At 40.5% G+C, this 23,267-nt stretch overlaps 1 protein-coding gene across 18 annotated transcripts in view; it reads left to right on the top strand.

Moving 5' to 3' along the window:
• Positions 1 to 23,267, top strand: part of RBMS1 (RNA binding motif single stranded interacting protein 1) — a 220,445-nt gene that overhangs the window by 178,641 nt on the left and 18,537 nt on the right. For all 18 annotated transcript variants that reach the window (XM_043576868.1, XM_043576877.1, XM_043576881.1 and 15 more), the window contains exons 4-6: positions 2,886 to 2,977; positions 11,839 to 11,996; positions 14,205 to 14,284. In XM_043576868.1, the coding sequence (XP_043432803.1) occupies positions 2,886 to 2,977; positions 11,839 to 11,996; positions 14,205 to 14,284 (330 nt within the window). The remainder of the gene's footprint in view (positions 1 to 2,885; positions 2,978 to 11,838; positions 11,997 to 14,204; positions 14,285 to 23,267) is intronic.

Raw genomic sequence — 23,267 nt, 5'->3', positions numbered from 1 at the left:
AAAGACAAATAACATGTTAGCCACTGATAACTTGAGAAGGTAGGTAGGTGAATGGATGGATAGATGGATAAATATAAGGCTAAGAGATTATATTCACATAAATGGAAAGTTCCTGTGTTATATACTAATTTTTTGAGGTTGACTGTATCAAAGAATTTTACACCTAGAAATTAAGAGACCTTAGAGGTCACAGAACATTTTTTTTTGGTCACAAAGCAGATTTTATAGACACTATCCAAGAAAGAAAATTACACTGAAGGGAGAAACATTGCTCTGAATAACATGTACCTTAGTTATTAAATGTGAACATTCACAAATCAGTTGCTCTCCTGCATTTCAATTTTTGTCCGTTTTTAGCCAACTAAAGGTATTTAAAAACTTGCCAACACTGGTATATATGGCAATTCAGGACCAAAAGAAAAAAGAAAAAGAAACAACTTACAAAGTATTGATGATGACACTGATTAATTATTAATGCTTACAGAATTACATACAGGACTAGAACACATGCACGCAAAATAAAAATGGGTGACCAGTGAGAAACTAAGGGTAAGAGCAGGAAACCTCAGGTTCCTACAAAAATGGCCTGCCTATGTTTCCTAATAGCCAAAGCAAAAACAGAAAACATAGCTATTCTCATGGATCAGTCACTACAGTGTGGAGGAAAATCCAGGAAGCAGGACATGCCTGGTCCTGAGAGCTGAGACCCCTCCTGGGGACCCAGTGTGAGGGTGTTGTGTTACTTAGTGAATCCCACCTTCAGAAACATCTTTATACATATATTTATAATGAAACCCATAGAACCTGTAGTTCAAATTTGCATACTCTCATATTTTACTAGAAAGTGATACAATAGAGAAAATGGAAAAGGGCACGTGGTTGCATGCCTATCCGTTAACGTTTGTTTTAAAGCAAATATTTATGAAACAGCTATGTGGTTAGAAAAGGATGTAAACAACTAGCATGCAGCCATTATGGATTTTTTCCTAATAAGAAAATAACAGATAAAATGATACTAATAGTACTTGACTGGTAATAAATTCAACCACAGTTACATCAAAATTGAGATCCTCTGTCTCTTGTGATTTATTGGCAACAGCAGAATTGTGCGGAGGACACGCTTAAATATCCATGAGTAGGAGTTACATCATTTCATTGTAGTTGGGTATTCATTTATGGCCTGCTCAAGTTGTATTTGGTAATAAAATACGTACAAGGGCGAGAGAGTGTGTGCCTGTGTGTGCCCACGGAGGGATGCGTATTAGCGTTAACTACAGGTTTCTACATAACACTCGGAATATGTTTAACCTAATTTCTGATGTGGTAATTGAGTAGCATTCTCTGCTTTTACCTGAGCTAACTCTTCTTTTTCTTTCCAACCTGGCTATTTCTCCACTGTCTAAATCAAACTAGGCTTTATTTCAGTCCAATTCCAAGTAATAGAAGGAAGCTGCTTCTTATTTCAGCTTTAACTAATCTAATCTCTACTGAAACATCTATTTCTATAATTGATGGCTTACTCTGTTTCATTACAACTTGTTTTGTTACCAGACAGTATTTTTGTTACTAAGAGTGCACACTGACCTTTGAACCTTTTCCAAGCTTTGCATTTGGCCTTGTTGATCTGTATGTTGGTCTGTTTTGGCACTAGGACTTCGTGGTCTAAACTGTCTTTACGATATCTACACGTCAATGATAGGACTGGCCCTTCTTCTGTGCAGCGTCCTAACTGTTTTTTGTTTTTTGTTTTTTTTGTTTTTGTTTTTTTTTTTTTTTTTTTCAAAATACTCTTACTCATTGAAAATTTATTTTGTAATAGGTTTGAGTTCCAATAAAATCTCTGTTGGTATTTTTGCCTGGTTTCCCTGATCTTTTAAACAGTGTGTTAAATACAATTTAGCTTTTTGCCAATAACTTAAGAGTGATCACGGAAAAATCAGAGATTGCCTATTTTAGTACAGTGATATTCACTGGATTGTGCGAAACGCATGGAGCTATTGCTCTACATTGAGTAAGTCCTGTTCTTTGTATAGTTTTCCTCTTTTATCACTTGTTGCCAGTTTTCACTGGTAAGTACCATCCATATGCTTCTTTTGTAGCAGCCCTACCCTTAGCCTGACACCCCCCTCCCTTTTTCTGCTTTTGATACATTGTGGCCAAGGAGTAGCTGACCAGCTTGTTAAAAATGTTTCTAAAGCTATGGGTAAATAAGCTTTAAATCAGAGCCTCTTTGGGGAGGTTTAGTTTTAGGTTTTAGAGCATGAACTGCTAAAACAGCTCTTTTGGGTATCTGGAGGCATTTTTTACCCCCTTCTTTAAGTGAAGGGGGATCACGAGGTGTATTTTAAGTAAACAAGTAATCATATTTTTAATCAAGTACTAAAATTTAGATTATTTTATATTTGGGGTATTTAATGGGTATTCTTAATTTCTTTGAAAAATATAGTTTAGTCTATGGAATAAACATTTTTGTTCCTGTCATGTCTTAAGTTCCAAAGGATTGTTCTATCCTTCTCGCCAAATCGTTAGAAATGCTATTTCTCTGAAGTTGATTCCCTCCCCTTTCTTTTCTTAACTTTGGTTGGTTAACTTAGATGTCTTTTTTTTTTTTTTTTCCAGTAAGTATAGGACACCTGAGAAAAGGGAAAACTGTTTTGTTTTCTTTTTTACTTTGAAGGGACATTGGTCTAGCTCATGAGAGACTACAAGGAAAGACAGCCTGAGAAGGACGCTGCATTTGCAGCTGTCAGTGCTAGACATCTGTCAGGACGTCAGGGTTTCGTTTCTGCTGCCCACATTGGAAACCAACTAGAGTCTTTTTTTTTTTTGCTCTTTACATTATTACAAAAGAATGGCTTAATAACGAAGTGTGTTTTGCATTTCAGGCTATGGTTTTGTCGACTTCGACAGTCCTGCAGCAGCTCAAAAAGCTGTGTCTGCCCTGAAGGCTAGTGGGGTTCAAGCTCAAATGGCAAAGGTGAGTCGAGAGCCAGTCGTCGCTGCTCTGGTCCCTGGCTTTGGTTCCGAAGCCTGGCATTGGTGCTTTGCCTGTCACTGCGAACATCCTCCCTCCATCCCAGACAGCCTGGGTCACTTCTGAACACCTGTCCTGTGCCCCCACATCCTCAGTAGTACTTTAAGTGAGGTGGAAGCCACAAATGCTATTTCGAATCTGTACACAAGTCCGACATTTTTAGACACTGGTTATTTATAGGTTAGAAATCTCTTCTTTACTAGTTCTACAGTGGCTTTACTCAAGGGTTGTTTCTGATGAACTTTTAGCATTCTAGATGAAGAATATTGTTAAAGTGAGTTTTATGCCCCAGTCTTTTTATTGCCCAAATGTAAACTCAGGTTATGTCATACTTAGTACCTGTAGGGGGCACTTATTCAGAAATTCATATAATTATATGCATTTTTTTTTTCCATTTGTGGTCCTTGAATTGCTGTGGGAAATATTTTCAAGCCTGAAACTCACCAATTTGATATTTTGTATATCCTTTTCAAAAGATCGATAATTTTATATTCTCTGGCTTCTTGAAGTACACAGGAAAGTAATTTTGTGCTGTCCTCTGCTACTTCTGGCTAGAAGCATGTGATCATTCCCTCAGGGACATTCCCATTTCCAGAAGGAAAGATTTATAGAAGTTAAAGCGTTCTAGGAAAGAGATAAGTTACCTGCTAAGACCTTGAGGCTCCTGAAGGTCACAGGTGCCCCTACCAAGATAGACATTTACCTTGACACAAAGATTCAACTTCATGAAAGATGTCAGGAATTACTGAAAGGAATCACCTTTCTAAAGTAGTCCTTGACTTTTAATATTTTTAAAGCTTTGAATGGAGTTGGATATATTTTTTTATGTTTGTTTATTTCTTTATTTTGAGAGAGAGGGAGAGAGAGAATCCCAAGCAAGCTCCACACTGTCAGCACAGAGCCTGACACAGGGCTCAAACTCACGAACCACAAAATCAAGAGTCGGACACTTAACTGACTGAGCCACCCAAGCGCCCCAATATTTGGACATAAGTTGGACATATTTCAGATTTTCTCAAACTCCAGAGTAAGAAGTTAAAATAAACTGAGGGGCACCTGGGTAGCTGGATTGATTAAGTATCTGACTTAGGCTCAGGTCAGGAACTCGTGATCCGTGAGTTCGAGCCCTGCTTCGGGCTCTGTGCTGACAGCTCAGAGCCTGGAGCCTGCTTCAGATTCTGTGTCTCCCTCTCTCTACCCCTCCCCAGCTTGTGCTTCCCCCCTCTCAAAAACAAAAAAACATTAAAAAAAATAAACCAAATCTATAAATATTAAGTATCATGATTTTCAGATTGTCTATACTATAGAGTAATTAATTCCCTGTGGCATTATTGAAAGATCATGATTATGAGGATTTTAAATATATTTCATTATGATTGTGCAGTACCTGTGTTGTATAATGATTTACAAAATGTTTAATCTGCCTCTGTAAACAATGGATAACCGTACATTTTATAAGCAGGACTTTGAAGACACAGTCAAAAAAACAACTCTATTTTTCCCTCTAGTCTGTCTATTTCCTCTGTTCTATAAAGTTCCTGCTTCATCCTCTCATGGATAATATCCAGGGCAGGTCCCATGACTTTTCCCGCCACTCTCATTATCTTAAAATGTCCCTTCCATTGCTGCTTTCATTCCAGGTCTTTCTGATAAATTTTTTTTCGTTAGAATGCCTCTTGATTTTTTTATATCCAAACGTCACGGAATAGAATTATCTTTCGACACATTTTCAGCCATTTCTAAATGTACTTACACCAAACAATACGATATTTTAAATAAGATGTTGTATAGGGAGTCTCAAGTTACGTTCTAAATACAGTTTGTAAATTGCAGAATCACATGGAGAGGTTTTGAAAACTGCTGAGAGTGGGCAAAAGAGATAGGTGTCTCGGCTGTCACTGGTGCTAAAGAAATCACAGCTTAAACTGCAATTGTCTGCTAACAACTGTATTGATTACTTGGTGATCAGGAAGCAATGCATTAAAGGTTTATATCCCAATACAACCATCTATTACGTGGGTATATACATACATATGTAACAAATGTATTTAAGTCACATTTTAGGAAATTGTAGAAAAATAGGAAAATAAGTAATGACATTTTAGGAAATTGAGGGTGGTGATTCATGTGTAATACATTATGATTTTTTTATTATTTGAAATAATGTGGAATGGGATCCTAACTAACATTTTGATGCTGAACATCTGATTTTTAAGAACACATTACTGATATTGTATGTGTGATGCCTGTAATTTAAATGTCCAGTCCTGGTGGGTTTCGTTGGCTTGTTTGGACTTTTTTTTTTTTTTTTTTTTTTTTAATGAAACTTTGAGTATCCCATTGAAGCTTCTCCCTTTTTCCAGCTCAGGTCTGCCCTAATTTGTAAGCCTGCAGCAGGATAGGAGCATGATTAGTTTCTCTCCTGTTTCCCAAGCTTGTTTTTCCTGTGCTTCTATCAGCTAACTAACTGTGATTTCTTGCCCCCTATGCCCCCGCCCCACCACCTTGGAACAGTGGTACAGGATGGGAAAGTTTCTTGACCTGACAGTGGTATAATCTGGTATTAATTTCTCTGGCCAGACAGAGAGCTAATGTTTTCCTTCGTGGAATGCTTTGGGAGGTTTTCAGAGATCTCTTACACCACCACCACCACCACCACCCCTAATTGATCTTTCTCCCGTGGTTCCTCGAAACTGGTAAATATATGCCTCAGCTCCTGATAATCTAAGAGTCTAACTTCAACCCCTTTCTGCTGAGACCTCCTTGCCCTTCAAGGCTGCCTTCTTGGAAGGATTTAACACAACGCTGGGCCAGTTCTACCCTGCGTGGCCCTCATCTGATCTGCGTTTGGCAACTGTCTGTGGGAGAGTAGGTAACTTACTAACCACACTTATATGCCCTTTCAGCCAGCCGTTTACCTTTTAGATTCCTCAGGTTTAAGTCGGACATTGATCCATTGTATCCACCAAGCTCCACGGCACACAGATCAAGCCTCCTGAGTGGTCTGTTCAAGCCCCTCTTGCTTGACTCGCAGTGATAGGGAAGCAGCCCACATGGTGAGACTCAGAACACATCAGCATTTCTCTCCACATACATGTTCATCCTCAGCCTCTCCAATCTCTCGTACCCAGACGGAGGTGGGTGGTCAGCTAAGCACCCCAAACCAGTTCTCAGCAGCTCTCTTTAGGTGGTCTGGTTTCTCACTCTGGAATGTCAGAGTGCCAACCGTTGTTTTGTGGCTTCTGCTGAAACCAAGTTAGAAAGAGGGCTATTGAACAACCTGTTACAAATGCAAAGGCCTTCTTTAAAGCAACCCTAAGAGCACTTACCTAGGCATCTTTTCAGTGCCAGTGATATTAAGCAGCGTGGTCTATGAAATAACCACTGTTTTGAAGGACTCTTTACGCTGCATTTAGTCAAAACTGGACTGGGTCTAGATTGGCACATGTCAACAGTGCACCTGAATGCCACTTTCCTGTGGATTGATAATGAGCACTGTTCAAAGGCCTCCTTAGGAGACTTGGGTAGTGTAAATTGGCTGGGAAGAGTGATCCCGCTCTACATCATCTGTCGGGAAGGAACAGTACGTAGGTTCAGAGATGCTGGCAGTGTGCCAACATCCTGCACTTCATGAATTTCTGAATTTCTTTAGGTCTCTGTGGAAAGATGGAGTTTCCTGGACCTGATTTATTTTTTATCATATCATTAAAGTTACAAAAGATATTTTAAATGCTAGAGGGTCCATTGTTCTGTAGCATGGCACCATGGATTTGAAGATCTGGAATTGACTTCATCCCTTTATGCTGTCTGGATAAAGGAGCACCTGGCATGCACCTTTTGTGGAGACAGCTTTTTAAAAGAAGTTAAGGTCTGGCTCCCATGTTGAGTCATAAGGGACCCATTGCCATCCACTTGTTGCTAGTGAATTAATCAGGATACTACATAAGGTTTTGAAAATTCATGTTGTTACATATTAAAGTCTTGATTTCTTATGTAATTAGAAAAAATTAAAGTGCATTCCAGGGAAGTCAGGGGGTGGGTGTGGGGTTCAGGGTGAGGAAGCATATAATATTGTTTGACACATTGGGTACCTGGGTTGAAAAAGGACTCCCCAGATACTCAGAACTGAAGTGCAGAGTTGAGAGTGGAGAGCATTCAACAGCAGAAATGGTTTCTTATTCATGTTTTAACTTTCAGTACCTTTCTTGGTACCTGGCATAGGGTAGATACTAAATGTTTATTTTGTTGATGACCAGAGAAGCCAACTAAGTGAGAGAAAAGCTTTCTTCCTAGCTTGAGCAGATAGTGACAAGAATGGGACATTTAAAAATTAGATTTATTGAGCTCTGTCTATAGAGTACCCTGATGAAACTTATCAAAAGCTTTTGCCAAAGGCTCAAAGCCATTCCCGTTTCTGTTAAACTTGGCTTTGTTTCAGATGTGTTTGTTTTTAGAATAGAAGACTCAGAATCAGTAAAGAGAAGAGAAAATTTCAGATACCAAGCTGAAAAGACTTAACAACCAAATCAACATTGGTATATCTGTTAATAGAGTGACTTCTCCAGGCCTTTCAGCACTACCTCTTAAGGCCTGCTGGGAGTCAGCAGGCCATCATATGTTCTTTGCCTGGTGGTGAGCGAGCACATTTTTTTCCCCCAGTAAATAGGCAGAGGAGCAGGAATTTAATCCCCCTTCCACACAGAGTCCACCATGCTTTAGGCAGTTTGCATTCACATGCCTGTAAGCAGCTCTCGGCTGGTTGGTGAACCTATTCAGTACAAGGGAAAACAGATGTCTGGTCTTCCTGCCAAGTCCCTTTCTTGCATGTTAGGAACCATTCCACATGCACAGGGAGGTTTTTGTTAATTTCTTTCAGATGATGACTGAGTGCTTTACACCACACGGGACCTCTGAGCCCTGCTTTTCTACTCAAGTGAACATTAGTGGCCATTTATCCCTCTCATGGCCAATGTGGGAGCTAGTTTTCTACTTGTTAGAGAAGCCATTGAACCTTTTCCATGCCTAAAGATGGATATAAAGAGGCCTGTTGGCCCCACTTTATGTTTGGCCACCCATAATTTACAGAATAATTGTTTTTTGGGACATAACATTGTATGCAATAAAACAGAGTTATGGTTGTCACTGATTTTAAAGAAACTAAATTACCCTCATTCAAGAACCACTCCCCACTCACTGCAAGTATTGTATATTCCATTCACTATGAACGTGTGGTAATTAGGATCCATGGACACTTTGGGGATTAGATATTTTTGTGGCCAGTCCTGCCAGCCTGGAGTTTCTTCTCTTTTCTTTCTTTCTTTCTTTTTTTTTTTTTTTTAATTACTGCAACTTTGTAGCTAATGTTTGCAGGATAAGTTGACCATTTGAAAAGAAAAATAAATAACATTAGCTTTAAAGATGATCCCAAATGAAAAAACTAATTGAGTTGTTGCTGTTGAAAACAAATGTATTAAAATCATAGGAAATATTCACTTGTGTTTAGTCTACTTTTAGCTCACTATTTACCAATGAATGGGTTAAGAGCTCAGTTTCTTTCTGGATTCTGATTTTAGTGCTTATTTTTTTCTTCACTGGTGAATTTTCAGGTTGAATCAAGACTTTAAAGAATGTAGTATTTTACACATATTTTAATCATATTTTAAAACATGGATTTAGAAAGTATTTTGTACCTACATTGTTAACCCTTTTAAAAATACTTCACATATGACAAATATCCTCTGGACATTCTTAAATGTTAGTCATTTAATTGTTATAATTGTAACTTATAGAGAAGTCTCCACAATATTTGTGGTATATGTTTCTTACGTAACATTTTTTAGGCCTTATCTTTGCCCAGGGAAGGTTTTAATTCTTTTTAATTAGGGGGTTCCCAGCTTTATTCTGAATCTGACTAAGCATGATTCAGAGATTTTTCTCATAAGATAGGTTTGATCATATCATTTCCTTGTTTCCATGCTTCTGAAACCTCCCCGTTTGTCAGACTGTGGCTTTCTAACTGCAGTTCATGGACGGCAGTCCCTCCTTCCTCCTGCTTCCCCTCCCCCACCCCAGTACATGAAATCACAGGATAAACACAGCTTATCTCCCCAGAGTATCAGTAGTACTTGAAAGTATGAGGTCAGAAATACTGTTTCTATACTAAAACAAACCTAAATAGTTAGGGAATAGATTGCAACATTTACATGACTTTTTTTTTTTTTTCTAAGATACAACACAAGGCTTCAAAAAAATTTTGCACTCTGGCAAGGTTACTTTGGCCTCTGCCTGCCGACTCCTCAGGATACATAGTCCTTCTTGCTGTTCGCAGCACTGAAATGGAAGTTTCAACAGCAGTGACTGACCAAGTAGAATCAAACTCTTTAGAAAGCCTTTCACAATCTGATTTCAGCCTCAACGACTTGTTTGTTTCCCAAGTCTCAACTCAATGTCATGACCTCCGGAAAGTCTTCACTGTCTTCCCAAGACATGTTTCCCCCCATCCGTCCTCCCATTGTGATTGGTACCCATCTCTGTCATAGCACTTATTACTTGTGTTTCTATCTCTCCTACTTAACTATAAGCAGCTGGAAGACGGGACTGGAGTCAAGGCTATTTTATGCGAGTCTGGGACGCATGAAATGTGCTGTACACATCATTTGGCTGTAGGAGGCTACGGGGCTCATCAGGACCCACCCTCAGAGAAAGGACTCCATCTGTACTGGCCAGTTAAGGACCAGACTTCCATAGGAACAAATAGAGCCTTCTGCACCGCAGGAAATCTTCAGGGACTTGGGAGGGTAGAGCCCACGTGAGATGACTAACCCAGGAGCTGTGCAATTAATGGGGCAAATGTAGTGAGTGAAATGAAAATAAGGAGAGAACATTTTACTTCTCACCCTACTGCAGAAGCATTTGAAAACTTTCATACCTAAGACCATTTTGCTTTTCTTTATATTTCCACTTTATCTGTTAGTGTTTTTTATTTATTAAATCACTTTCCAATTTTTATACCTTAAAGATATAAAGATAGGTTTTGTTCAGCATAAAATAATCAGTCACTCCACATTGAGCTGATCCTAATTTCAGCTAAAAGCAAAGATAGTTAGCATTTTGTTCAGTCTGTGAAGGGTTAATGAGGTTAAGTATTTGGCTTGCTAGTGAGCATTTGAAAAATTTCACTTTTTTTCTTGGATCTACCCACACTGACACACCCCAGGGACTCCCAGGCCTGGAGCCTCTGCTGCACACGTTTGGGACTGGTCTGGTTCCATGTTGCTGCCCACTGTCAGAACCAGGAGGTCATAGGGACAATACTTTTTGCCCATGGTTTCTCTAGATTTGATAAGTTGAATGCTTGGAAATACCAGAGCATTTGCCATGTCCTAGGATACCAGGTTGTTATTTTAAATCTTACCTGGTAAGTATATCACGAAAGGTCAATGTTCACTTTTACTCCAGATGACATAAAAGGACGGGTTTCATTTCAGGTTTAATTAATGATAGGACAAATTTAAAAGTAGAGACTTTTGTACAATTCAAATATGTGTATGCTTCAAAGCACTGTGCATTTTGGACACCTAAAATATGAGTTTGACATTCTGTTGCCTAATGCTAAAATATCAATGAATGACTACTAAAAGTGCTCATTAAAGAAAATTCATAAGCCTGCATAGTTCAGTGTGTAAAGATACACTTGGTTAGTAAGATCAAAGGAAAGCCTGATTTAAAATGAAATTAAAATTCCAGTCTTAGAATTGCAGAAGTGATCCTGCAGAAGTGATTAGAAGTGATTCTAACGTGATCAGAAAATATTCCAGTTGTCATATAAGCTTTTTCTCTGATGATTTAACACTGGACTCTTAGTAAATATACCTAGTAGTTACTGGTTCTCAGAAAATTCAGTTGCGTATCTTTGGTTTCAGCTGATTCTGTCTGAGCAAAGGAAAGGTGAGTGGGAAATGATCTAATTATTGCTCCTTAAACATCATATGCATATGAATTACCTGGAAATCCTGTTAAAATGCAGCTTCTGATTCTGTGGGCCTGGGAGGGCGCCTGAGATTCTGCATTCCTGATAGGTTTGCAGGTAATCCCATCACTGCTGGCCCCTGGATCGCTCTTTGAGGAGCAAGGATTTAGCAGAGCTCCCTTCCCCCATTTACTCTTGAGTTCACCTTTATGCAGATTCTAAAGTTTGCTCTGCCTAGAGTTTATCATTTTATATGTCTTTGAGTTTATTTGTCTTTGTGAATTTATGGGCTCTCCTTTCCCCATTGGTGATCACAACTCAAAAGTAAGTAGTAAGGACCCTGCCATGGAGCAGAGGAAGGGGATTGAGATAAAGCCCCAGTGGACTTGAGACGCCTTGGTTCAGAATCCGTTATCTGTCTCTGGATTGAATTATTCACAGTATTACCCTTGTGTGCAATAGTGTGCCTGAAATGGACTCCTAAAAATAGTAGTGGAGGAGAGGTTGGTTATTTTTGGGAGCGCTGCAAACAGCTGAGAGTGTGGTTCAATGAGGGCTTCCTCTCCAGCTCCGCAGTGCATGCCAGCAATTCCACCCCCAGATCCGCTAAGAACGACGCAGTGGAATCATGTCCGACCTGCACAGATTGTCCAAGCTTCAGACACTGTTTTCAAGTGTCCAAGGTGACCTGGGTGTTCTGTAGCTCCCATGCTCTCTCTAGGTAGCGCTCTAAAAGGACCTGAGCAGAGAGAGTGGCTCAAGAAAAGTAAGTGTGTTAACGTAAATACTTCAACTTCAGTTCGACATTAACGGACAATTCTCTGTTCTGTTTTAGCAACAGGAACAAGATCCTACTAACCTATATATTTCTAATTTGCCACTGTCCATGGATGAGCAAGAACTTGAAACTATGCTCAAGCCATTTGGACAAGTTATTTCTACAAGGATACTACGTGATTCCAGTGGTACGAGTCGTGGTGTTGGCTTTGCTAGGTAAGCACGCTGCTCTGTCTTTATCGTGTCAGTGACAATAGCTCTGCTGAGTTTCCTGCAAAATAAAAGTCGAGCAAAAAGAGAAGAGGCAGGGTTATGGGAGCCAGCTCTACCATGAATTTAAATGTGTAAGTTTTGGTTGGTAGTTTTTCCAGATCTTTTGGGAGTTCATTAGGATTCTTGAACCGGAGGACACTAAATATTCGGTAACCCAGGGCAAGGAAATACCACATGAGCAATAGTTTTGAAAATATGTGTCCTTAATGTTTTGATTAATTAGACCAGATGCCTATAACTTCTTAAAAGTAACAATCATAGGCTCCTAGATTTCATAAATAAATTGGTATGGCTTTTTCTTATTAGATGGAAATTTGATTCATCATAAAGTCAATGGATTAGATTATTTCAAACATTCAGAAAGTAAGACAATGATTGGACACCTGTCTAACCACCAATTGCTACACCAGTTGTAACATTTTACAGTTTTGCTTCAGATTAGTTTTTTTTTTTTTAAGAAATATGTTACAGATATATCTAAAAGTGCTTTCACTTCTAGCTTTTTTTTAAAGTTTATTTATTTATTTTGAAAGAGAGAGTAGGAGCAGAGCAGGGAAGGCAGAGGAGAGAGGGGGAAAGAGAGAATCGCAAGCAGGCTCCCACGCTATCAGCGCAGAAGTCTGAAGCAGGACTCAATCTCACAAACCTGAGATCGTGACCTGAGCTGAAGTCCTGAGTCAGACGCTTAACCGACTGAGCCACCCAGGGGCCCCTTACAGCTTATTTTCATACCTTCCTCCCCAGAAAGGATACTTCAGTGTATTGGTTAATTTGGTTTCCAACAGAAAAATCTTAAACAGAAGGAGCTTTGATTTTTGACATAGTTCTGATTTGAAAGCCCATGCACGAAAACTGATTTTACATTATTTAGGAACCTATTCATATTGTGCAGGAACACATAACGTCTGTATCTTTCAACGTGTTGACTTTTATTTTAGAAGAAAATCTGCTGGCATTTTATTTTCATATGCAGTATCCTATTTGGTGACCATCATGTCTCCCATAGACCTGTGAAATCAACACAAACAGCATTGTTTACTATTTTCCATGTAAGAAAATGGAGTCAAAGAAGAAATGTTTGCATTTTCACCAGACTTCAAGCACTGGTCTGGGACTCGGTTCTTCTGGTTTTTAGCTAACAGCTCTTTCTGTTCAGCCAGATAATTTAAAACAAAACTAAAATTTCTATGGGTGGAAAGTCACCAAAACTTGCATTTCCAGTGTACCCTTCATTGCTTCAAAGGTCCAAGGGAAACAGTGAAAAGCTCAGCACCATCTAAAAATCCTTACCTCTGTGGGTGTTCGGAAAGCAGATCAAGCAGTTTCAGTTTTGTATCCAAAGATGGAACCCAATTAAATTCTATGGCTTTTTAAAACTGTTACTACCCATTAAAACCAAGATGTAACTCTCTGGGTAATCAGGAGTGTAGTGCATTTTGAATAGATTATTCAGTGTTTCTTCCATTAAAAAAAAAAAAAAAAAAAAAGTCAAAATAATGTGATTTCCCTGAAATGTTTCTCAAATGTTTTTAGCCACCTGCAGATGTAGAATAAATTGTGAAGTTAGGCTCCGTCCTCTGCTCATTCTCTGAAGCCAGGGTGACAAAGAAGGTACATAACTGACTTTGCTGACTTAATTTTAAACCTAAAGCTAACGTAAAACCATACAAGGAGTGTCCTGTGATTTTCAGTCGTTCTTATCATGACTTTTGAGTCTGTCCTTTTGTGACTGTATAAAAGGAAAGGTCATCAAATGACTAATATTCTGGCAGCAATAATAAATACAATCGTATTTTGAGCTGGCATTTCTGTTTTAATTCAATATCATGACCAAGAAAGACTATTGTGTATCGATTGCCACTTTTCCAACAAGTAGAAAAAACTGACACATTTGATGTGCTTGATATTAAACTCTCTGGGTATAATGTATTTCTTTTATGATTCAGAAAGTACTCTGTGGAGACCAGTTTTCATTTTATGACAGAAGTACACATATAACAATTAGATAAAAGAATAAACCCACTTTTTCTTATTCACATTTTTGCTAGGTTTCATTTGTATCTAGTAAACCTGTAAGAGTGCTCACATGCACAAAACCAAATGACAACTAAGAGATCTCTAAACGTGTGTTTTATTTTTATGGATGAATAGGATGGAATCAACAGAAAAGTGCGAAGCCGTTATTGGTCATTTTAATGGAAAATTCATTAAGACACCACCTGGAGTTTCTGGTATGTTGTTTATCTAAAATTTTATCAGTAGTTTTTTATGTAATGTATCTATAATTTTAGCACATGATGTATCAAGAACCACATACTCTCATTTAGCTCTTAAAACTTATTTCTTTGATCCTACAAATAAGACTTAAAAATGTGTCTCTTCCAGACATTGGGTATTTAAATATGAATGGAAGCCATCCCAATAGGACAGAGGGTCTGACTTGTGGAAGCCCCTCCTTCTCTGGTAGACAGGCCATCCTGTAACTCCCCATCTTCCACTACCATCCTCAGTAAATCTTGTGTCCTGCAGTCCTGTCCGTTGAGGGCCGAGGTGCTTTCCATCTTAGCTCCTGCCTTTCTTGTGGAAGGTTCCAGCATGTGTCACCGTGCACCCCTTATGGAGCCCGGACCTCAGTCCCTACAGCCCTTCTGTCCAGTCCATTCTAACCACCTCCTCCCAGCGCTCTGCCTTGTGTTGTCATGACCAAGAATACCACACCTCAGGAGCTTTTCATTCCAAGATCGCTCTCATTCTAGCTCCCACTAAACCTGATCCAAAATACAGAGGGATCTTTCTTTACCACTTTTCCATCCCTGCCAAACCTCATCTCCGTTCTTGAGTGCTAAAACCATTTCTTTAACAGTATCGTGACTTCTCTTGTACCCGTACCTTGGTCACACCTGCTTTGCAGAATGCTAAACCTGGATTAATTCTACAACAGGCCACCTCCTCTGCCTCTATTAAATCCAGGCAGGTAAATATTGTCTCCAGCATGACCAGACCCCCAGCATCATTGGTCCTCATTCAGTTTTCTCATCCTTCCCTGGCGGCAGTCTCCACCCGCCTGCTCGGTTCTTCCTTAACCCCCTGTCAACTCTGAGCAGATGACTTTGCTTCTTACTTGATGAGTAAAATTGAGACCACAGGTGGAAACACCATCAACTTCCTGCCTCTTCCCAACAAGGACCACCTCCATCCCCATTCTTAACTCCTTCCTTCCCTGAAGTCTCAAAAAACAGGGGGTCCCAAGCTGTGGCCTTGATCGCGTCCCATCAGGACCTTGCTCTGCCAGTTATCCCCTCCCTCTCTTATAATTTCAAAGTCTTTTGCCTTTATTTTTTTTTTTCCAAAAAAACACAAAAACCTTTATTTTCAATTTGTAACATCTCTGGCATGACTAATTGGTAGAGAAGTTGAGAAAATGCACAAATAATACTAGGAACAAAAATTGTGACCATTACTACAACAGGCCTTTTTTTAAATAACAGAGTACAGAGAACAAAACTATGAACTATGCCAATATGTTTTAAATTTGAAATAGTTTCCCGGAAAAATCTATCCATTTGTGTTTGAGATCATTCACGTGTCTCTGATCTTGAAACTAAATTAAACCAAGCACTGTGTTCCTCTCTAGCTTTTTTCTCACATAAACCTTGTAAGAGTGTAGTCCCCATTTCTGCCTTACATTCATACCTTAGCCCTCCCCAACCTGACTTCTTCCCCTTGTGTCTTGCATGGTAAACTGTCCATATTAGTCTGCTGGGCTGCTGTGACAAAGTACCACAAGCTGGGTGGCTTAGACAGTAGAAATGTGTTGTCTCAGTTCTGGATGCTGAAAGTGCAAGGTCAAGGTGTTGGTAGGGAGGGAGGGGCCCCCCTCCATCCTTGGCTGGTAGATGAGCATCTTCTCCCTGTGTTTCTTCATGCCTTCTTCCCCCTGTGCATGTCTGTCTCCATGTCCAAATTTCCCCTTTTTTACAAGGATACCAGTCATTCAATCAGGGCCTACTCTTTTTAACCATAAAGACTCTATTTGTAAATAAGGTCCTGTTCTGTCACTATGAGTTACCAAGGGTTAGGATGCCAGCCTTTTTGGGGGGCGGGAGCCATGAGAACACAATTCAGCCCTTAACACTTAGCTCCTGACTATCCAATTTGGAAGCTTCTCTATCTTTGTGATGCTGTCTGTCTGCTATACTTGATGCTACTTGTCCATTACTCATCCTTTGACGTGTCTTCCTTTGACGTCTCTTTCACCCATCTCTCTGTTTTCTTCCCATCTTGTGTTACTTCCTTCTCTTTTTGTGGGCTTGTTTCTTCTATCTAAACCCTAATTGTTGCTATTTCCCCAAATTCCACAGTTCTAATAGACGTCATGCATTCTCAAGGTTTCAGCTGGTATGTACATTCAGAACCGCTCATCTCCCACCCTGGCTTTTCCTCTGAGCTTCAGGCCGCCTGGTCTCAGTCACCACACATTCACTGTCTCCAAAGAGGAACAAGCCCCCTTTCCCGTCTAATCCTGCTCTTCTTCAGTTAGGCATTTCTCAGTGAGTGGAACTGGTACCCAGCCAGGCACTCAAGCCAGAAACTCAGGGTCGAGTCACCTTGGGCTCTGCCTTCCTCACCATCCGTCATCTCTCACGTACAAAGCCATTCAAGTCCTTACTTTTTTTTCTCTTGATAACTTCTAGAACCTACCCTCTCCCCTCCATCCCTCCCACCTCAGCCTAGTTTAACCCCTTCTCTGTCACCAAGGCCATTACAGCAGGCTTCTAATTGCCTGCCTGATAGCTAGCCTTTCCTTTCCCAGATACCCTCCCTGCCTGCGGCCAGCGAGTTTGATAAAATACAGGCCTCTGTGTCATTTTAATGGCGAAAAGCCCCCTTCTCCCTTCCAGGCTCTTAGAATGTCATTCATTGAAGGCCAGAGGTGAAAGGGCTCTTGCCTACTTCTTGAGCCCTCTCTCTGTTCTCTGCCTTACCATGTACCGTCCTCCCAGGCCAAACTGCAGATGTATTCCAAACATGCCATGCTGCCCTGTTCCTCTCTGCTTTCTCTCATATGGTCTCCAAGTTAGTTCCCTCCAGTTCCCTTTAACCTGGCTCTCCAACCCTCACCCTTCAGGCCTGTGTTCAAATCTTGCCTCCTCGTGTGAGAGCCTCCCCTGTTCAGTTGGGTTGTCCTCTGTGTCCCCTTAATATGTTTAAATGTGTCAGTTGACTAAACCAGAAGCTCCTTGAAGGCAGAAACTTTTCTCATCTTTCTGTTTTCATCCCGGCACAGTACATGAGCCATATGTTTGTTGGTTTTGTATCAATTTCACTGTACTGTTCACGAAGACAATACTACATGTTCACATGCTCGTGTGCTAATGGCCGACCACCAACTGGAAGAGGTTTCCATTTTGCCCCATACACTAGGTTGTGCATGTGTAACTGGTGTTGAGTATTTATTCTGCTGTAGCCCCAGTATTCCATGCTTCACTGGGTGGCTGGTAGTGGTGATTAGAGATTTACTTTAATTCTCCGTATCTAGTTAAGTCTCACTTCGTGGAAGAACCTATTTGTAAGTACATATGATACCACAGACTGCACTTCATCTTGGCATGCTAAAACCCGACAGCACACAGTTTGCAGGGCTGCATGTGAACTTGAAGTGCCTGAGGGCACAAGTTTGGAGCGTGCAATAAAAAGACCTGGAATACACTATTCAGGGAACTCAACCTTGTGAAGGAGCTTCCTTTTTGTTTTTTAAGTTCGTTTTGTTTTCCATCAACAGCACTTGAGTTGAAAGAAAATAAAAAGCAATGTCTTTACCCTCCAGCCAAGTAAAGATGAGAGAAATTTAATACATGGGAGCTTTCTGTAAAGCCTACCCCGCGGGGCCTTCTGAGGTTACCACGTGTGCACAGCCGACTCCTGGTGTTCTCCTCACTTCCCCATGTCATCAGTGTCAGGACCCCACACTCTTAGTCCCTCTGAAGGGCTGCTCATCCACCCACCAGTGACCACTTTACTTTCTCAGCTCATTTTTACGTACAACAAAGAAAGTTCAAGAAGGAAGAATACCCCTGCACACTACTGTTTTGCTATTGTGTGAGTCTGAGACGAGATAAGATCTACCAGTTTCCTGAATGAAGTAGATCTCAGGGTGTCACAGATCGAGATTGGACTTCATGGTTGTATGATTTAAACTGTTTTCTTTGAAGTGGGTTTAAAGACTATTGGTCATACCTATTCAAGGAAAAAAAGACCTTGATTTCCAAACCACATGTAAATGATTGTAGGAGTCTCTGTACCTTTGCAACTAGTAGAGAATAGTTTCTTCTAAGTTGTGCCAGGTGTCACCTGGGGGGTAATAAACAGATTCCTTCTGCTTCCAGAGAATCACCGGGGGGGGGGGGGGGGGGGTGCAGTCAAGTCACTCTCTCTGTTCTGAATCAGAACTTGATTTTGTGCCATTTTCTAACGTTTCCTGATTTTTTTCTATGTATTAGTTCCCAACTAGACTGCAAGTTCTTTGGCAGCAGGGGCTGTTTTATTTTTAATGTTGTGCTAGGCACAGAAAGCCTGTGCATCGCCCTATAACAGCAGAGGTTACCAAGTGGTTTCCAAGAGCATTTTTTCACGTAGGGCTCGCTCATCACAGTAATCATGGCTATTTTGAGGGTTTCTCTGAATACTTCTTTGCATGTAAACGAGTTTGAACTGCCTTTAGGCAGGAGTTTGAAATGTATAATGTGGGCCTTGGAAGGATAGTTCCAGTCAACTCAACTTTTCCCCAAAACAAGTCCCAAGTGGATTTGAGAGCCACAACAGAATTTGAAGCACTTTTGAACTTCTCTGGATTTTTCCCCTTTTTTGGTACACATAATACGAAAATTATCTTTCACTACCAGTCTGTTTATTAGATACTGCTCTCTCAAATTGCCTAAATGGCTACTGCATACCATGGGTTTCTCCAAGGAATGCATATATTATTTTCAGTAGAGCCAGATGAAAAACAAAAATATTGTCAGGCAAGGGTAAATTGAATGAGCCTCCACTTTAATGTCTAAATAATGTAGGCTCATTGCTAGGCAGACATAACGTCTCATAAATACAGTCAGAGGATGGTTTAATCAGTGATGCAAGTTGTTGAGCCGGCATAAGCAGAATTACCCAGGATGGTTTCTGTCAGAGTACTCAGATTCTTGCACAACTGGCAATTTGCCTGTGACATTGGAGCCAAGCAAGTACAGAAAAGAAACCCACGTTAGATGCATTCCCCAAAAGACACTATGAAAATTAACAAACTGAACAGTGAACTCAACTGTAGCGGTCTTAAGAAAGTCTCTAAGTGGCTAAGCAGGAGGTCAGATCTGCACATAAATTGTCACTTATCACGTGCCACCCACCCTTCTGCCAGCTCTTTTCATACCAGAGTGATGTGGCTGAATTCCCCGTGCCAGACATATTCCACCCTGTCCTGGGGGCATGTGCATAATGTAGTACGTGTTTATAGCTCTGTGAAAATCCACATCAGGATTTTCAGTGCAATCTATTTTCTGAAATTGCTTCTTAAAAATCTTGTGCTTTGGTGCCTGATGTTACCATATATTTTGTTTTTTAAGTTTATTTATTTATCTTGAGAGAGAGAGAATCCCAAGAGGACTCCACACTGTCAGTGCAGAGCCTGATGCGGGGCTCAAACTCACAGAACCATGAGATGGTGACCTGACCGAAAACCTAGAGTCAGTCGCTTAACTGACTGAGCCACCCAGGTGGCCCTGATGTTACCATATTTCCAAAGAGGCTTTATCTTCCAGCAAACTTTCTTAAATATACGTAATAGTTTGTGTTGGAAAAAAATTACTCATAAGGCCATCCCCTCTATCCTTCCCCATCCAGCCTCTTGTTTTCCCCTGAAAATGTTGAAGCATTGTCCTTTTATTTGGATTTGTCTTGATTTCTATCTTGGTTTTGAGTGCTAGCTGGTTTGCAGTACATCAGATTTGCGTGGAAGGTTCCAAACCAGGGTTAAAGAACCAATGACTGCTTTGTCAGACAATCCAGGTGAATTTCACAGAGGTTTGAAATAACTTAATATTTACTTGATAAAAATTCTGTTACGGGGAAATCATATGGTGGTGGTTTCCCACACAGTGAATGTTAGAAACAAGGGATGGGGAGTTTTCGTTAGTTATACCAGATGTTCAGATTAGGAGACATGCCCCAGGCAACAACACTGTCACTCATGGTCATGATTCAGGGTTTTGTCTAAAAAATGCTCTTCCTGTACCTGCCTGGAAGAGAGTACAGTCTCTGAGAAGACTAATGAATGCACATTGGCATGTTAGCTGGAACTGTCCTAGAATGCTTGCTCCGTGCCTTCTGTTTTTGCCTACACATACACACACACACACACACACACACACACACACACACACACGGACAAAGTCCACATATATGTTCATTGCTGCAGGATGCAGTGTGATTACTCATCTTTCTTTCTGGACCTCTCCATGATGTTATCGGAGTCTGAATACGTTCCTGTGTGCTAAGGGCGAAGAATTTTAAAAGAGAAAAATGTGTCTAGCCCTGGATATGTGAGTCATTATATTCTCGGTATTGTGCTGGCATCATTCTGCCACAGCCCGAAGCTTCGTCTGTCATGGAAGGGCTCCAGTGAAGTGCATAACTGCTGGCCAGGTCTGTCCAAAGACCTCAGCTTGTTTTACATCTGTTTCTGTGTTATTCTGACTTTTCAGACTGGGTATATGCCCAGCAGGGCTTGAGAACTGCTCTTACCCACATTTCATAAGTCTCTGTCTATAGGTGATATTATTTGGGCATTGTCCTATGCCAGGAGGCAGAAAGGTAATGTTTAGAGGAAAAATTACGACTCTAACGAAAAGGCTAGAAATCTTTCATGGGTTTTTATTGCCTATTTTGTTCCTTGAATGTTTGTCTTAAGCTATTGTTACTCTGTAAAAACAGAAAATGTTGACAGCTCTGGACAAAAGAAACCCTTGAAGACATGTGTGATGCTCCTTGTAGTAGCTTTAGGACAATGTGATCACACCCCTGGGATTGCGATGTCTTCCTGTCTCCCTTACCCAGTGTGTACATAGAGCAGAGTCTAAATATGTGTATTGTCAAGACAGCCGCTCCAAGGGCTGTGCTCTTAGGAAGAACAATCACTGCCATGAAACTGCTAGAATACTCCTGGGTGGCCCATGGGGAGAGGGCTGTCTTACAGCTCCAAACGCAAACTCATTCTCTACTGTGGAGGGGAAGTCTAGCTTTTAAAAAGTAACAAGGGATCTCAACTGGAAATGTGCCACTGTTTCAGCCTCAGATGCTTGGCGTGCCATGCCAGGCCAGTGATGGGGCTCCATCGATCATACCCAGCCTACAGCAGATCCCTCAGATCAGTTTTATACCTTTTCGCTATCAGGTTCTGCCAGGGAGGAACAATAAATAGCAGAGTAAAATTTTATTAAAGCATAAGGACCTTGGGTGGGAAGTGTAAGTGTTACTGTGAAACAGTTTTCTGAAAGGCATTTGCCAGTAACTTCATCCTTAACTCCAACTTGAACATTTCTTCATTGTATGTGAAGCCAAGGCGGCAACCCCTGGCCAGCTTGTTAAAATCTCACAAAAATCAAAGCCCACGGAAAACAGGCCAGTCTCTAAAAATGTTTCTAACATTAATAAACCAGAAGTCCCTCTCCTGAGAACTTGTTTTAATAATTCAAAGGCGAGAGGAAGAGTCATAATTCAAACATTTGACTTCCTCCTGTCGTCATAGTATGATAACAATAGCTACTGTGCATTGAGCTGTTCTGAGCATTTTGTATGTTAATCGTAACAATCCTCTGAAATAAGTACAATTACTATCCCCATTCCACAGAGTATGAAACCTCAGACATGGAATAACTTGCCCGGAGTCACTAAGTGACAAATGGCAAAGCCAAAATTCAAACCAGGGAGACTAGTCTGGAGTCAGTGTTACCATACAACCTGACCACCATTTTAGCAGTCGGCATTAATGCGGTTAAAGAGAGAAATAAGATACACACACAGATGTTCATATAGTGTTAGTTACAACAACAAAGAAACTGTACATAAACCCATTTCAAAATGAACCTTATGTAGCCACTTAAAAAAAAAAAAAAAGGTTCCATAATAAGACAGGGAAAGGTCCACAATGAAAACGGTAGCAGAAAAAGACCGTTGCAAATATGAAAAGTTTAGACTGCGAAAAGCAGTAAATATAGAATAGTAAAATATTTAACTTGGAGTGATGTGGAAGGATTACATTTTTATTTTTTATTTAACCTGACTTTTATGTTGTTAAATCATTATTTTACTGATAGGTAAAGCTGAGTGGGAGAAGGAACCACTCTACAGGAGTCAGGAATGTGGGAGAGAACCTAACAAAATAGGCGTAGGAGGACATGCATCTACGGAGAGAGGCTGTGGCTCTGTGCGGTGCTTAGACAGGACAGCAGGATTTGGTTAGAAACAAAGAGGAAGCTAGGCAGGAAGTGATGATGTGCACACAAAAAATGGATAATATGTATTAGATCCCTACGTCGAAATTTTTAAAGGAAGAGCCCCAGATAGTTCCTTGCGTGTTGCTAGTTGAGGAATTTTGAAAGTAGGCAATGTTATCAGAAAGAAAGCTAATTACAGTTGCTGAGTGGGCTGGTTTTCCACAACCGATGGAAAAACTTCCATCGAGGGCAGTTCACGTTTTACAGAATGTTGATTAGGATAAATACTGCTTAACTAGAAAAATGGGAGTTTGGAAGTAGCAGTTTCTCCAGCTGTTAGAACACAGTGAGGAAAAGGTCCACTCTGTTACAAACGACAGACAACTCTAATTCTCTGAGCCACTGAATTAGGATAGGTGAGGAAGACTTCTAGGAGGTCAAATTATGAGCCACAGTGGTTAGTCAAAGCAGGCATACCAGAAGTGATTTTTAGTGTGGATGTCAAGGGAAGACATTTTAGCCTAAATAGTTACAGAGTTTGAGCTTCAGAAGATAGGTAAGCAAACTGTTTGGTAGAGATGGGCAGTGAATCAGCAAGGGCATCACCCATAGAGCTCATTGTCCCTTACGATGGGACCAGATTATTAGTGCCACAAAATCAGGTATTCATAAAAGGTCATCCCAGCTCACAAGGCCCTGTGGAGGGCGCATTGGAGAATCCTACGATGCA

The sequence above is a fragment of the Prionailurus bengalensis genome, chromosome C1, assembly GCF_016509475.1.
Source record: "Prionailurus bengalensis isolate Pbe53 chromosome C1, Fcat_Pben_1.1_paternal_pri, whole genome shotgun sequence".
Classification (NCBI taxonomy): domain Eukaryota; kingdom Metazoa; phylum Chordata; class Mammalia; order Carnivora; family Felidae; genus Prionailurus; species Prionailurus bengalensis.
This window is presented reverse-complemented; position numbering and strand designations above follow the sequence as displayed.